The sequence below is a fragment of the Mastomys coucha genome, unplaced genomic scaffold (assembly GCF_008632895.1).
Source record: "Mastomys coucha isolate ucsf_1 unplaced genomic scaffold, UCSF_Mcou_1 pScaffold9, whole genome shotgun sequence".
In the NCBI taxonomy this organism is placed as follows: Eukaryota; Metazoa; Chordata; class Mammalia; order Rodentia; family Muridae; genus Mastomys; species Mastomys coucha.
Window position 1 is genome coordinate 38,751,548 of NW_022196915.1, and position 15,121 is coordinate 38,766,668.

Genomic DNA, 15,121 nt, shown 5'->3' on the forward strand with positions numbered 1-15,121 from the left:
GTGGTGGTGGTGGCAGTGGCAGCAGCAGTGGTGGTGGTGGTGGTGGTTGTTTATTGTGTTAGTCAGAGTTACTATTGCTATGATGAAATACTATGATCAAAAGCAATTTGGGGAAGAACGGTTTATCTAGCTTAAGCTTTTTTTTTTTGTTAAGGTTTATTTATTTATTTTATGTATATAAGTACACTGTAGCTATTTTCAGACACACCAGAAGAGGGCATTGGATCCCATTACAGATGGATGTGAGCCACTATGTGGTTGCTGGGAATTTAAATCAGGACCTTAGGAAGAGCAGTCAGTGCTCTCAACTGCTGAGCCATCTCTCCAGCCCCAGCTTAAGCTTCCACATCACAGTCCATCATCAAAGTAGGACTCCTTAAACAAGGCAGAAACTTTGAAGAAGGAGCTGATGCACAGGCCATGGAGGGGTGCTGCTTACTGGCTTGCTCCTCGTGGCTTGTTCAGACTGCTGTGTTATAGAACCAAGACTACCAGCCCAGGGATGGCACCACCCACAAAGGACTGGGCCCTCCCCCATCAATCATTAAGAAAATGTCCCATGCCAGGTGTGTTGAGCCCGCCTTTAATCTCAGCTGGACTAACATGCACAAAGAACAGGGTTCAGTCTTAGGACCAGGAGGGTGGAGCTTGCCCTTAATCCTAGCACTTAGAAGATAAAAGCAGGAGGATTAGAAGATCCAGGTTACCCTCAGCTAGTGTTTTCAAGGTCAGCCTGCAACACCTAAGACTGTGTCCAAAGAAGCCTGTTAGTTTCAATACATTTTATTGATTAGTTATTTACTTGTTTGTTTGTTGTGTGTGTATGTTTTACCTGTGTGGGTATACATGTAACTTGGCATATATGTAGAGGTTAAAAGGCAACATGTGGCAAGGTTGGTTCTCGTTATCATGTATGATCCAGGTCAAACTTGATGTTACCAAGTTTGGCAGCAAGTGCCATTACCTACTGAGCCATCTCAATAACCCAAATTACGTTACTCAGCTCTAATTATTTCATCTTTAAGCTGTTTTTGAGAAGTATGAATATGTATTTGAGTATGTATGCCACTTGTGTGGATTCCTGGAGGCCAGAGGAGGGTGGAGATATAGGCAAGAGCGAGCCGTCTGACAAGGATGCTGGGAACAGAACCCAGATCCTCAGGAAGAGGAGCAAGAAATCTTCACCCCATGAACCATCTCTCCAGCCTGTTTTGGGGTTCATCTAGCCCAGGCTAATCCCCATCTCTCTATGTATCTAAAGATGGCTTTAAAAGCCTGCTCTGTCTGCCACCACCTCCCAATTCTTGGGATTACATGGTGACGTCTGGCTTACTGATTTGATTTTTTTTTAATACACGTATTTTTGTGTCCCCCCTCTCTATCTCTGTATCTCTCTCAGTCTCTCTGTCTCTCTGTCTCTCTCTCTCTCTTTCTCTGTGTGTGTATGTGTGTGTGTGTGTGTGTATGTACATGCATATCATCTGCATCACAGGGAAAATGTGGAGACCATAGGATAGCCATCAGCAGTCAGTTCTCTGCTTTTACCATACAGGGCTCAGGGACTGAACTCAGGCTGTCATGGCTGGTGGCAGGCCTTCCACCCACCAAACCACCACTGATCCTGACAGGGTTTTCATATATACAGCAATCTGGCTAGAACTCAGTATATAACCCAGGTTGGTCTCAAACTTGTGAATCGCCTGTCTCTGCCTCACAGTGCAAACAGATATGCACCAGTGCATTAAATCTAAGCCAGGGGTTTCTTTTGTCTTATAAATACATATTTCCCCCTGAAACTAGAACTACAAAGTGTTGCCAAAAGTGTACACTGGAGCCCTTGTGAACTGCTGGAAGAATGCAACACGGTACTTACTGTACAGTGCAAAGCACTGTGACGGCTCAAAAACGAAACACACGGGAGGGAACAGGGGATTATTTTAGTTTTGGAATTTTTCTTAATTTTAATTTATTTTTCTTATTTTATTTTTTTTTCTTTTTTTCTTTTGGAGGGGAACCTGAGAAAGGAGATATTGTAAATAAAGAAAACATCCAATAATAAAAAAAAGTGAAACACACAATGCTCATGTGATCCAGTAACCCTACTGATGATGTTGTTAAAAGAACTCCAAGGAGAGAGGAACAGATATATCTTTGTTCCCATGTTCGTGACAATATTGGTCACAGTAGCTACAAACTGGCAGCAGTCCAAGGGTCCACAGAGAGAGAGAGAGAGAGATGAATGAAATGTGGCAACTGTGCACACCACAATCCTGAAAAGGCCAGTCTTACAGCATGCTACAACATGGACAGAGCACCACAACATGACGCCAGAAGTAAGCCACTCTGAAAAGGCCAGTCTTACAGCATGCTACAACATGGACAGAGCGCCACGACATGAGGCCAGAAAAAGTAAGCCACTAGGAACAGCACAAGTGCTCTGCAACTCTGCTCACATGAGGGATTTATACGGAAAGAATGTAGGGGCTGGAATGCGGTGTTGCACTCCTGTCAGCCCAGTGCTCTAGTGAGGCTGGGTAGTGAGACTGAGGAAATGACAAGTTGCTAAGAAGGATAATGGTGAGGTTTGCAGAACCATTCTAATATGCTTAGGCCTACTTAGTACTTAAAATTGTAAATTTTATATGTGTCTTACCATACTAACATTTTCTTACTAAGATGATATATTAAGGAAGTCTGGGTATCAAGAAATTCAGTGTCAATCAGATGGCACATGTCTACAATCCCAGTCTTTGAGAGGCAGAGGCAGGAGGATGGCAGCGTATTCTAGGCTAGCCTGGGCTACAAAGTGAGTCCCAGGCCATCCAAGGCTACTTCGGAGAGACCTAGTCTCCAAAACAAAACAAAACAGAACAGAACAGAACAAAAAGAAACTCAGGATCTACAGAGAAAATTTGATGCCTCCTGGTAACTAGCATTTATAAAAACAGAATTTACCTCTTATTCCCAATCAGCATTATAACCATGTTGGAGCTGGAGTGCTGGCGGGCATCCTCTAGCCACGAGGTCAGGTGGTTGAAGGTCTCGCGCCTACAGCAGAACAATTTAGAATGCTGGTCAGGAGCCTATTTAAAAACCCAAAGTTGCTCCAAATGCATGAGAAAGAGTGGTTACATGTGTGCAATAAAGCAGCTGCCCTACTCCATGTCCTCGGCAGAGGACAGCTTTAGAGGAGTCAGGCAAGAACCCTCCCACATGCCAGACAGCTCACCTCGTGATGTCATACACCAGCAGGGCTCCAGCTGCTCCCCTGTAGTAGGAACGGGTGATAGAACGGAAGGACTCTTGCCCAGCCTTTACCATCAACATGGCAACAAAAAATCCCAGTAAAACTAGGTTATTTCCAGAGAAGTGACTTGCTCACATGCCACCCTAAAACAAAGAATGTAACTAAAGAAAGAACTTGTGCTAGATTTAAAAAAAAAAATCATCATCATCATCATCATCACCACCACCACCACCATCATCATCATCATCACCACCACCACCGCCATCATCATCATCATCACCATCGCCATCATCATCATCATCACCATCATCATCTAAGGAAAAGAAAGGTGCCTGTGCAGGGAGGAGCACAGGTAGACTATTTTTCAGTAATACCATGACTGAGATCTCAGGTGGGTCAATCACTACTTCTTATGAGATTGTGCATTAAACCGTTAGATCTTCATTATTCTTAGGTCCCAGACACCAAATGCCGATAGCATGACAACCTTCATGCACATTTCCCAATACCCTTAAAATGGGAAACTGGGTTGGAAACTCAATCCCAAATATAATACTGAATACACTACATTATTTTTTCTATTCGTATTTATCTGTAAAAAGAGAGAATTATTTTCGGATGCCAATACCCTATCCAATGGAAGGCACATTCCAATGCAATGATGTGGAAAAACAGATATAAGCGAGTGAGCTTGTGCTGAGCAGCTCCGGCAATGCTCTGATAACAGGAAGAATATCTGCACATAGAATGGTTCTCCTTAAAAGACTCTTGTTCAGCCGGGCGGTGAAAGCAGGCACATCTCTGTGAGTTCGAGGCCAGCCTGGTCTACAGAGAGAGTTCCAAGACAGCCAGGACTACACAGAGAAACTTGTCTTGAAAAACCAAGAAAAGAAGAAAAAAAGAAAAAGAAAAGAAAAAAGAAAAAGGCCAAGCAGAGCAGCAGAGGCAGGTGGATTTCTGAGTTCGAGGCCAGCCTGGTCTACAGAGTGAGTTCCAGGACATCTAGGACTACACAGAGAAACCCTGCCAAAAAAAAAGAAAAAAAGAAAAGAAAAGAAAGAGAGAAAGAAGAAAGAAAGAAAGAAAGAAAAGAAATGTTTTTGTCCATAATTTTATCTCCTTCCTGATGGAACCAAAATACTGCTTTATATATAACTGAGCAATTAATCCCTCCACACACTAGATACTCTTCCTTTCTATCCTTTCTTTCCTTTTTTTTAAAAGATTTATTTATTCATTTTATTTGTACGAGTATACTGTAGCTGTCTTCAGACACACCAGAAGAGGGCACTGGATCCCATTACAGATGGTTGTGAGCCACCATGTGGTTGCTGGGAATTGAACTCAGGACCTCCAGATGTGTAGACAGTGCTCTGAACTGCTGAGTCATCTCTCCAGCCTCTACTTTTGTTTTCTTAACATAATAGTTCCTTTATTTTATTTTTGTTTAATGGAACACTGGGGGTCATTTAAATAAAAACACTGGGCTGCTGAGATGGCTCAGGGATTAGGAGTACTTACTGTTCTATTGGAGGATGGAAGTTCACACCCCAGAACCTAAGTCCAGGTGCATGGGATCCAATGCACTTCTGTGGCACCTCACACACACGTGTGCGCGCACACACACACACACACACACAGAGTCACAGCCTGGTGTGCTGGTGCCAGTTTCTACCACTAGTACTCATCTAGCATCCTGGTACTCAGCCAGGCTACAGAGCAAGACCCTGTCTCAAAAAACAAACAAACAAACAAAAAACCAAACAAACAGAAAGTCACCCAAAATACTTTGCGTGTTCAATCATCCTGTTAGAAAAGTTTTCATGAGCTGGATGATGGCCCAGCAGTTAAGAGCACTGACTCCTTTTCCAGAGGTCCTGAGTTCAATTCCCAGCAACCACATGGTGGCTCACAACGATCTGTAATGGGATCCGATGCCCTCTTCTGGTGTGTCTGAAGACAGCTAAAAGTGTGCTCATATACATAAAATAAATAAATAAATCTTTAGAAAAGTTTTCACATTTTTGGAATAATTTCTCCTCATAAAACCCAGGAAATGATCGTCATCTTTATTCTATAGCAGGAAAACTACAATAGAAACATGGGAAGATAAATGGGTTTTATAGTATACCACAAACTGGTAAGAGCACTGACACTATAGTAACATTACAATGCTTGTTTGAATTTTAGTTGATTTCATGTGCATGAGTGTTCTGCCTGCATGCTTGATGAACACCATGTGTATGTCTTGTACCTATGGTGCTCAGAAGGTGGCGCTGGGTCCCCTGGAACTGAAGAAATGGATGGTTATGAGCCACCATATAGGTCCTAGGGATCAAGCTTGGGTCCTCGGGAAGAGTGAGTGCTCTTTAGCACTGAGCCATCTCTCCAGTCTCTACAATTACATTTTAAACTATTATTTTTTTCCCTAGCTGTGGATCATGAACCATAAGAGACAATCACATATATTATCTCATTTAATTCTACTAGTAGCCCTAAAGTAGACTAATAATATTCTCCTTCAAACATGGAGAAAAAAAAAAAGGTTATTAAAGGGGCAAGTTCAATAACTGACTAAAAAGCACACAACAGAGCTGTAATGTAAATGCAGGGCCTTAGTGCTTCATAGTACAGAAGCATTTCAATCTAATTTACAGTCAATTTACAGTGACTTTCTCCCCCCTACACCTCTGTAGGCATCATACAATTCCTTAGCCTGTTAGGATTCTGTTAGTTCTACAGTTACTAGAAATTCCAGAAATTACTACAAATTAGTAATTCTGGTAATTCTAGAAACACATTTAAGATATGAAAAGCACCTCTGTCCACTAAGAATTCCATACAACTTTATATTTGCTCTGTCACAGTGTACCCCAGCGCTTCTGGGGTCCTGTTTTTGCTTTTATTTCTTACTTTTTGATCTCTTCTGCTCTACTCTAAAATCTTCCTCCGTCCTCCTTATAGGGCGAGATGGCACACACTGGTATCCCAGTACTTAAGAGACAGAAAGGAGATTGCCTAGCCAGCCTAAGCTACACAGTGAGATAGTCCCAAAAAATGGAGGCAAGGGTGAGAATATGTGGGGTGTGGTTATAACATACAGAAAGACAGTCATGAGATGGCTTCCAGCTGATAACCAGGAAACTCAACATCAAATCTCTACTGTTACAGGGTATTTGATCCCATTATGAACCCAAGATTGTGTGGTTTAATAGAAAAACTTGTTTTTAGTTGTGATGTGGCTCAGCCTTAGCACACACCTTTAATCCAAGAGCTTTCTGCCTGAATATTGTAAATAAGACTTAAACAGTTGACAAGGAGTGAACAAAGGATTATTAAGAAATAACCACAGAGAGTAAGTGGGAGTGGGGGGGGGGGAGGACAGAGAGCAAGATGCACAGAAGTGGAAAGGAGGAACATTCAATTTGAAGAAAGTTTTTTGACAAAGGGGCATGCCTTCTGGGACCTCGGCTAAGTCAACTGGATGCTTTCTCTGCCTCTCTGAGCTCCTGAGCTCTTTATTGGTAAAATCGAGAGATTGAGATTTTGTTTAAAAACACCACTCCACTTTTTCATGTCAGTCACGTTCATGGGCACTTTTGAAGCCAGTGTGCTTGCTGGAAAGACTGTCTAGTTCAACTTAAGTGGGTGCGTATCAACATCAAATATCCTTGTCCTTGATCACCTAAAAACTGTCTAAAGCAGCAAATTACTTTTATTTTCATTTATTTATTTATTTATTTATTTATTAATTATATGTAAGTACATTGTAGCTGTCTTCAGAGACTCCAGAAGAGGGAATCAGATCTTGTTACGGATGGTTGTGAGCCACCATGTGGTTGCTGGGATTTGAACTCAGAACCTTGAGAAGAGCAGTCTGTGCTCTTAACCGCTGAGCCATCTCACCAGCCCTAAAGCAGCAAATTACTAACATGGAACTTTCTTGTTTGGTTTCATTCTGTGAAATTCTGTAGCCTCGACTAGCTTACAGCTCATGATGTAGCTGTCAGGCCAGCCTTGAATTCACGTTGCTCCTCCCTCTGCCTATGGGTTGTTTGAATGAAAATGGTCCCCGACAGGCTCATATGTTTGAATGCCTGGACCTCAGTTAGTAGGACTGTTTGGGAAGGATGAGGGGTGAGGCCTTAAGGAGGAAATGCGTCACTAGGGCTTTGATCAGGATGTAAAGCTCTCTGTTAGCTACTGCTCCGGTGTCGAGCCTGTCTGCTTCCCGCCATGATGACCACTAAATCACCTCCAAAACTGTAAAGAAGCCCCAAATTAAGTTTCTTTTATAAGAGTTGCCTTAGTCAAAATGTCTTCTCACAGCAATAGACCATAACTAAGACATGGGGGTAGGCAAGCCACCACACCAAGCTGAACACGGAAGAGCTTTGATGAAGCTTTGTGACTTCTCCCAAGTGAGAGCAAGATAAACAGTTTGAAACATCAGCTCTGAGTCAGATACAGGTTTTGTTATGAATCTTCTGTGGGTGATGGGTTTTTTGCTTAGATTTTGTTGGGGAGGGAATTATTTTTTTTGTTTTTGTTTTTTGAGAAACCTCTTAGTCTTGGCTGGCCTGGAAATCTATGTAGACCAGGCGGCCCTGAACTTGCAGGGACCCACCTGCTTCTGTCTCCTGAGCGCTGGGTTGGCATGCATCACCACACCAGGCTTGCCATGCAGTTCTTATGGATCCTGTCCACATGCTCATACAGTTGTCTCTCTAAACTTCCTTCATAGCCAGGCAGTGCTGGCACACGCCTTTAATCCCAGAACTTGGGAGGCAAAGGCTGGTGGATTTCTGAGTTTGAGGCCAGACTGGTCTACAGAGTGAGTTCCAGGACAGCCAGAGAAACCCTGTCTCGAAACCCCACCACCACCCCACACCCCCCCCAAAAAACTTTCTTCATGACCCCACCATTGCTCATGTCAGCACTTAAGGAAAAAAAGAAAAAGCCAGCAATATGGCCATGAACTATTGCACACAAAAGCAATATATCAAGATTAGGCAAAACTACACTACATGATACCAAACTTCAAGAATACTTCATTGATTAAGATTTAAAGCACAGGCAACTTTTACCTTCAATTCTCATTTTTGGGCAAATAATCCACAGAAATTTGCAAATATTTGTATAAAATTGTAATAAATTAGGATATTTAATGAAGCTGTGCAAGGGTTGAAAGCTAGAAACAAAATTAATGTCCATCAATGCAATGGAGGCCAGCTAAATAAATACATAGTTACATTCTGTAACTATGCAGTTACTAAAAGAAGTGAGTCAGTCAGATCTCTATTTACTGATAGAAAATGTCTCCAAAATATCAAACTATAAAAACAATATAGCTATGTCTACTCTTGTCACAATTCTATACATATTAATATTAATGAAAATAAAAATCCTGGCCTGGCAAGATGTCTTGGTAAGCAAAGCACTTGTGATGCAAACCTGACAACCTGAGCTTGGTCCTTGGACCCTTTCTTGAAAAGATGGAAAGAGAGCTACTCCACAAAGCTGTCATCTGACTTCCATTTGCACCAGGCCACATGCACACACTGTCAAACACATAGGCAATAAATACATTTTTCAATTAAAAGAAAAAAAAAAACCTTCTATCATTAATTTGCATCTGTCTGTCTACCTATGTACTACCTACCTACCATGTACCCATCTATATCTACTTGTTTGTTTGTTTGTTTATTCATTTTATTTAATTCAGACAGGTCTTATTCTGTTGCCTGGCTGGCCTGGAACTCACTTTGTAGGCTAGTCCGGCCTACAAAAAAATAACACACAGATATATGCCTGCCTCTGCCACTCCAGTGCTGGGATTAAATGCATGTGCCACCACTGCCTGACTGACAAATTCTATTATTTAGGAATTTCAGTGCACAGAAGTCTGAAAGAATACACACTGAATCATTAACAGTGGGGTCTTCTGACAGAATAGCAACAATGTGACACAGAAAAGGGCCTTATGTAAGAGGATGTTCACTTCTGGCTATAAAAACTATTGGTTTTGTTTGCTTTATTATTATTATTATTATTATTATTATTATTATTATTACTGTATTAGCTGAGTCTTTTTTTATTTTGTTATGTATTTTCAAGTCCAGGTTTCTCTGTATAGCCTGGGCTCTCCTGGAACTCACTTTGTAGACATGGCTGGTCTTAGAGATCCACCTGCCTCCACCTTCCTGCTAGTCAAATCATTTAAAATAAAAAAGGTAGAACACTTTGTTTTTGACCTGAGTGTCTCAGTATGTAATCCCTCCTGGCTTCACCGTTCTTGGGCTTCCTGCCTCATCCAGTTGTCTAGCACTGCATATGGCTGCCTTAGTCTAGTACTGCATATGGCTGCCTTAGCGTCTATTCTTATAACTGGGTCTTGCTCTGCTACTAAACTGTTTGGCCCTCTCTTACCGTATCCCAGATTTGCAGTTTGATTTGTTTTCCATCGATGTTGACCATACGTGCTCCAAACTCCACACCTGTCCGTGAAGGTCAAGAGAACGAATGTGACTGTAATGAACACATACTTTTTCCCAGTGTCATAACAATGAGTCCTTTGTCTTCACTCATTGACATTCAGTCCAACAGTGGTTACTGCTCCAATTGAGTTTGTGTTCCTTTTAGTTTCTTTTCTAGAATTAAAAATCCATAGACTGGGGCTGTAGCTCACCTGATAAAGTACTTCCCTAGAATTCAGGAAGGCCTGGATTTGATCCCCAGAACCACAGAAAACTAGGCACAGGACTGAAGAGATGGCTCAGCACTAAAGCAAAGCATGGATGTGCTTCTTGGACTGGAATCGGGTCTCCAACACCCTCATCAGATAGTTCATAACTGTCTGTAACCCCAACTCCAGGGATCCATTCCCCTTTTCTGGGCTCTATGGGCACCTGCACACTCATGCATGTGCTCGTCCACACACATGCCCCAGAACCCCTTAACTGGGTATGGCAGTGCATATAATCCCAGCTCTCAAGAGGTAAAGGCAGTAGGAGCACTAGGATCAGAAGTTCAAAGTCATCCTCACTCATATAGCAAGGTCAAGGTTGGCTTGAGGTTACCCTACAGCTGCAGGTATAACTCAGTGATAGTGCAATTGCTTAGCACATAACTCACTAGGTTTAATCCCTTCCACCAAAAAGAAACAAGTGGATTCTAAGTGATAATGACCTAAGGGGAATACCCAGATGTAGATAAGGGAACAAAGCCAATTCAGATAAAATAAATACAAGTAGTCTCACTGTTCTAATTTCATAGTCAGGATGACATTTGCTTTATTAAGACCATAGAAGCAGGGCAGTGGTGTCACACGCCTTTAATCCCAGCACTTGGGAGGCAGAAGTAGGCAGATTTCTGAGTTCGAGGCCAGCCTGGTCTACAGAGTGAGTTCTAGGACAGTCAGGGCTACACGGAGAAACCCTGTCTTGAAAAAACAAACAAACAAACAAACAAAAAGACCATAGGAGGCAGGGAGCTGGAGAGATGGTCAGTGGTTGAAAGCACTTGGTCTTAGAGCAGAGCAGGGTTTGGTTCCTAACACCCTGGTCCAGTGGTTCACAACCACCTGTAACTTCTGCTGCAGGGGGTTCAACAATCTCTAGCCCTCGAAGGCACCTGTACGCACATGCGCATATACATATGCACATACATACGAATAAGAATTTTAAAAATCTGAGAGGAAAAAGAACCACATATGTGTTGCCAGAGCTAGTTCTTTCCCTAGGTCTGGTTTTACAAATTCTGGTAATAAACTGTTTGATTTGTTATATAACCAGTTGACTTATTTTAAGGCCTTATAATAAGGCTATAACTAGATCTTCTTTTATTAGCCTTAACAAAAGTGGCAGGGCTGGTGAGATGGCTCAGAGGGTAAGAGCACCGACTGCTCTTCCAAAGGTCCTGAGTTCAAATCCCAGCAACCACATGGTGGCTCACAACCACCCTTAATGAGATCTGATGCCCTCTTCTGGTGTGTCTGAAGATAGTTACAGTGTATTTATAATAATAAATAAATCTTTGGGCCAGAGGGAGCAGTGACTGAGCGAGTGGAGTCTACAGGAGCAAGTCGGCTGACCAGAGCAACAGGTTGATCGGAGTGAGCAGAGGTCCAAAAAGTCAATTCCCAACAACCAGATGAAGGCTCACAACTATCTGTACAGCTACAGTGTGTACTCATATACATAAAATAAATAAATAAATCTTTTAAAAAAAAAAGAAAAGTGCCACTGCAGTTACTGTAATGATTTGCAAATAACGTCTTAAGAATGTGTACTCACTACAAGGCAAGTTCTAGGACAGCCAGAGTTAGACAGGAAAATTCTTGTCTCAAAAAAAAAAAAGCATAGCCACTATAGGAAAATTTTGTGACAACCAGTTTCCATAAAATGAACTGCAAAGCTACAATTTATAGAAAAAAAATTCTAGAAAATTAACAGTTCTAGGACAAATAAAACTAAAAGAGATGAATAAATTCTTAGGAATGTTAGTTTACACTGGAATCTGACTGGGTAGTATTTAATTCTGCAATTTTTTTCCAAGGAACTTCTGAACTATTTGAAAGTATTTTTTTTAGACTTATTTAATTTTATAAATTTGAGTGTTTTGCCTGCATGTAAGTATGTGTAACATATATGGCTGGTACCTATGGAGGCCAGAAGAAAGCAAAGGACCTACTGGAACATAAGTGATAGATGATTATGGGTGCTGGGAATTGAACCCTTGTCCTTGGGAGAGCAGTCGGTGCTCTTAGCTGCTGAATCAGCTCTCTAGCCCATTGAAAGCATTTCATGACAGTGTTTCGGAGTGCTGACTAGTTCTGTGTATGAAGCAGCACTTCTTAAACTGCAATTCTAAAGGACAGCCAGGGCTACACAGAGAAACCCTGTCTTGAAAAACCAAGAAACAAACAAACAAACCAAAAAAAACCCAAAAAAACAAAGATCAAAACAAACAAACAAACAAAACAAAAAAGTTATTTTCATTTCCAATTAAGGAACTGCCTAAGAAACAGATCTTCAAGGACAAAATACCTTCAACTACCAGTAATTCCCAGAGTACACTGGTAACAGCCTCTCTCAAAGCAGTATGGAAACTAACAAACTGATAGTTTTTGGCATTTTTCTCTTTTAAGGCAAAATTCATCTCTTTCAAGGACAATATTTAAAAAAACAAACAAACAAAAAAAACCCCACTGCATCATAAGCAGACAATTCATCCCCTTTTCTATTTTCAAAATAGTATTTTGCACATAACATGAGGAATTCATATTTCTAAGAAAGATTACTAATCTAGTTTGCTTTCATGTATGATATAGTACTGATTCAGTCATCCTATGTAGATATACTCTCTACATAAATATTTTTTACTTTAAGATGCTATGTAAAATACCTGTTCTGCATACCTGTTACCTTAACAAAACTCAAAAGATATTTTTGGAAAAAAAAATCACTGTCAACTTTTCTTTCTTTCAGAACAATAGGAATGCAATTTCAATGAGTAAGAAACTACGGCAACTAGTATTTATATTAGATCCATCTCTAAAATTACCTTTCAAGTAACTTTACAAGTGTATCCTCCACTTAGCAGCTTGTATCATTTTTCATATACCATGACTTCAGACTAAGGTAACGAGAAGTAACTTTTTACTTATGTAGAATATCGAGGCTGTTAACTTTCTCCTTTAGCAGTTCTGCCAGCTAGCTTTTATCTGTTCTGGAACGAGGAGGTAAGCTTACCTATTGTGAGGTCGTGCACAGGCTGGAACCGCTTGTCGGTAAACTGAAGGAGGAGACATGACTTCCCCACACCTGAAAAAAGGCGGTGTGCCTAAGGTGCACGTCACCCTGGTAGTTGCAGGCTCCCAGGCGGGACCCAGGGTCTAAGGAAGGGGCAGAGCCCCGCCCCCGGATCTCGCCCCGCCCCCTCCACTCATTCCCCGCTCGCTCCGCTCCGCCCCCAGGCCGAATTTGGAGGTAGGCTCCCCGCCCCAACCCCGAAGGCGGTCCGTCGACCTGGTACCTGTGTCTCCGATGATGATGTACTTGAAGAGATAAGCGTAAGTCATGGTCCCGAGGCGTCTGTGTTCCGGGTCCTCCCGATTTCTACAGCCACTTACCTCCGACCTCTCTAGCCACTCAATCTGCGGATCTCCTTATTTGCCTCCGCTCCAGCCCTTCTAGCTCAAGCTGCGTCTCTATTGCTCTCCCCAGAAGCTTTCCCTGGATCCGCTATACCGGACGCGGCCTCTAGGGCCACCCCAAGCTCTTCTACGTGCCATTATCCCACCAAGCTCCAGGGGGCGACAGCGACCCTTCGGGCAGCTGGGATCGCGACTGGTTGCGTCCCTGTCTCGGTCCAATCATCGGAGAGCGACGCTCCTCCTTGAGGAAGTGACGCATTCGGAACCTGGTGGGGGCGGTGGGAGCGATGCGGACGCGGAGACGCTGAGACGCTGGGACGCTGTAGTAGTGCTGTGAAGATGGAGGTGGGCGCCGAATCGGGAAGGTTGATGAGGGGTCGCGGGTCGACGAGTGGGAGCAGAAGCGAGAATGCAGGGCAGCGAGGAGGGCTCGGGAGGGCTGGGAGGGCTGGGGTCTCAGCACGCCCCTGCTCCGCTCACTTATCCTCGCGGCTTTCTTTTGGTTTACAGTTTCCCGGAGGAAATGACAATTACCTGACGATCACTGGGCCCTCGCACCCTTTCCTGTCAGGGGCTGAGGTGAGCAAAAACTGCTGATGCTGGAGCGCCGGAGGGAAGGACGGTTAGGGAAGGACGTTGAGGGGGTGAGCGCGGGGGCTGGCGGGAGCTGGAGAGGACAGTGGCCGAGGCTTCGAGGACCTCTAAGGACTGGAGGCGGGGTGGGGGAAGAACCGAAAGCAGCTGTCATCAGAAAACCAAGATGTTGAAGAGACGACCAATTTAAGGAGTTTCTGTTCTGAATAGGAAGAACGAAAGGAATTGTTCTTGGTTGGGGTGAAATAACTAACAATTTTGGGAGACAGCAAGAAGGAAAAAAATTTTTTTCAGTAAAGAAATAGAGATAAAGGAAGTAGTTTATCTCGGACAGTTGTTAATTCCTGAACTCTATAGGGGTCTCTTTCATATGAAATGTCTTCTCTGATAAAAGTGGTGGCTTCTGTTTGCTTTGCTAAGGAAGGACAGAGGGCAAGAAATAGCTGCCAGAGAACATAAAAGGAGTAGAGTGCACCTGCTTCCCAGTGATCACAAACTGATTACTTCACTTTTGGATTACAGATGTCAAGTGACTATAATAATAGGGTTTGGTTGTTTTGTCTTGCTTTTTAAAGATGGTGTGAAGTTAAAATAATGGCTGTTGGAGGTTTTGAGGCCTTCAACAAGGGTCACCGAAGACCATGGGAAAACACATGTTTACTTTATGATTCATAACAGTAGCAAACATAGTTATGAAATAGCAACAAAAATAATTTTATGGTTGGGGGTTACCACAATATGAGAAACGATAGTAAAGGGTCCACACAGCATGAGGAACATTGAGAGCTATTGCTCTAAGATATTCTGGAACACTTTTTTGGTTGACAGTTTTTCCTACTATAAGCATAACACTTATTTGGGCAAGCAAAAATCAAAGGAGCAGTGTATGAAATTTTCCCATTTTTTTTTGAGAACTTGAGCCTTGGTCCATCTTTTGAGGATTTTATGCTACTCCCCTAAGTGCTGTGAATTCATTTGCATGGGTTTTTTTGCACCAAAAGTAGTTGTCCATTGCTGTTGTGTGTTTATCCTATCAGAACATGGTTATGGTTGAGAGATGATTGACAATGAGTGATTGCTAGTTTGCTTTTGGTTTTGTTTTTTTGTGGGTTTTTTTTTTTTTG

General features: G+C 42.4%; 2 protein-coding genes and 1 non-coding gene across 3 annotated transcripts in view; 2 read left to right on the plus strand and 1 right to left on the minus strand.

Moving 5' to 3' along the window:
- The window catches only part of Rab2b (RAB2B, member RAS oncogene family), a 19,138-nt gene extending 5,512 nt beyond the window's left edge, over positions 1-13,626 (minus strand). The window contains exons 1-5 of the mRNA XM_031361029.1: positions 13,283-13,626; positions 13,000-13,071; positions 9,677-9,744; positions 3,230-3,312; positions 2,956-3,048 (exon numbers count right to left, since the gene is read on the minus strand). Of these exons, the coding sequence (XP_031216889.1) occupies positions 2,956-3,048; positions 3,230-3,312; positions 9,677-9,744; positions 13,000-13,071; positions 13,283-13,328 (362 nt within the window). The 5' untranslated portion in view covers positions 13,329-13,626. The remainder of the gene's footprint in view (positions 1-2,955; positions 3,049-3,229; positions 3,313-9,676; positions 9,745-12,999; positions 13,072-13,282) is intronic.
- Positions 10,926-11,017, plus strand: LOC116085478. The gene has a single exon (XR_004116583.1). It is a non-coding gene; the product is annotated as a small nucleolar RNA SNORA72 (small nucleolar RNA).
- The window catches only part of Tox4 (TOX high mobility group box family member 4), a 15,632-nt gene continuing 14,136 nt past the window's right edge, over positions 13,626-15,121 (plus strand). Inside the window, exons 1-2 of the mRNA XM_031361027.1 lie at positions 13,626-13,748; positions 13,914-13,982. Of these exons, the coding sequence (XP_031216887.1) occupies positions 13,743-13,748; positions 13,914-13,982 (75 nt within the window). The 5' untranslated portion in view covers positions 13,626-13,742. The remainder of the gene's footprint in view (positions 13,749-13,913; positions 13,983-15,121) is intronic.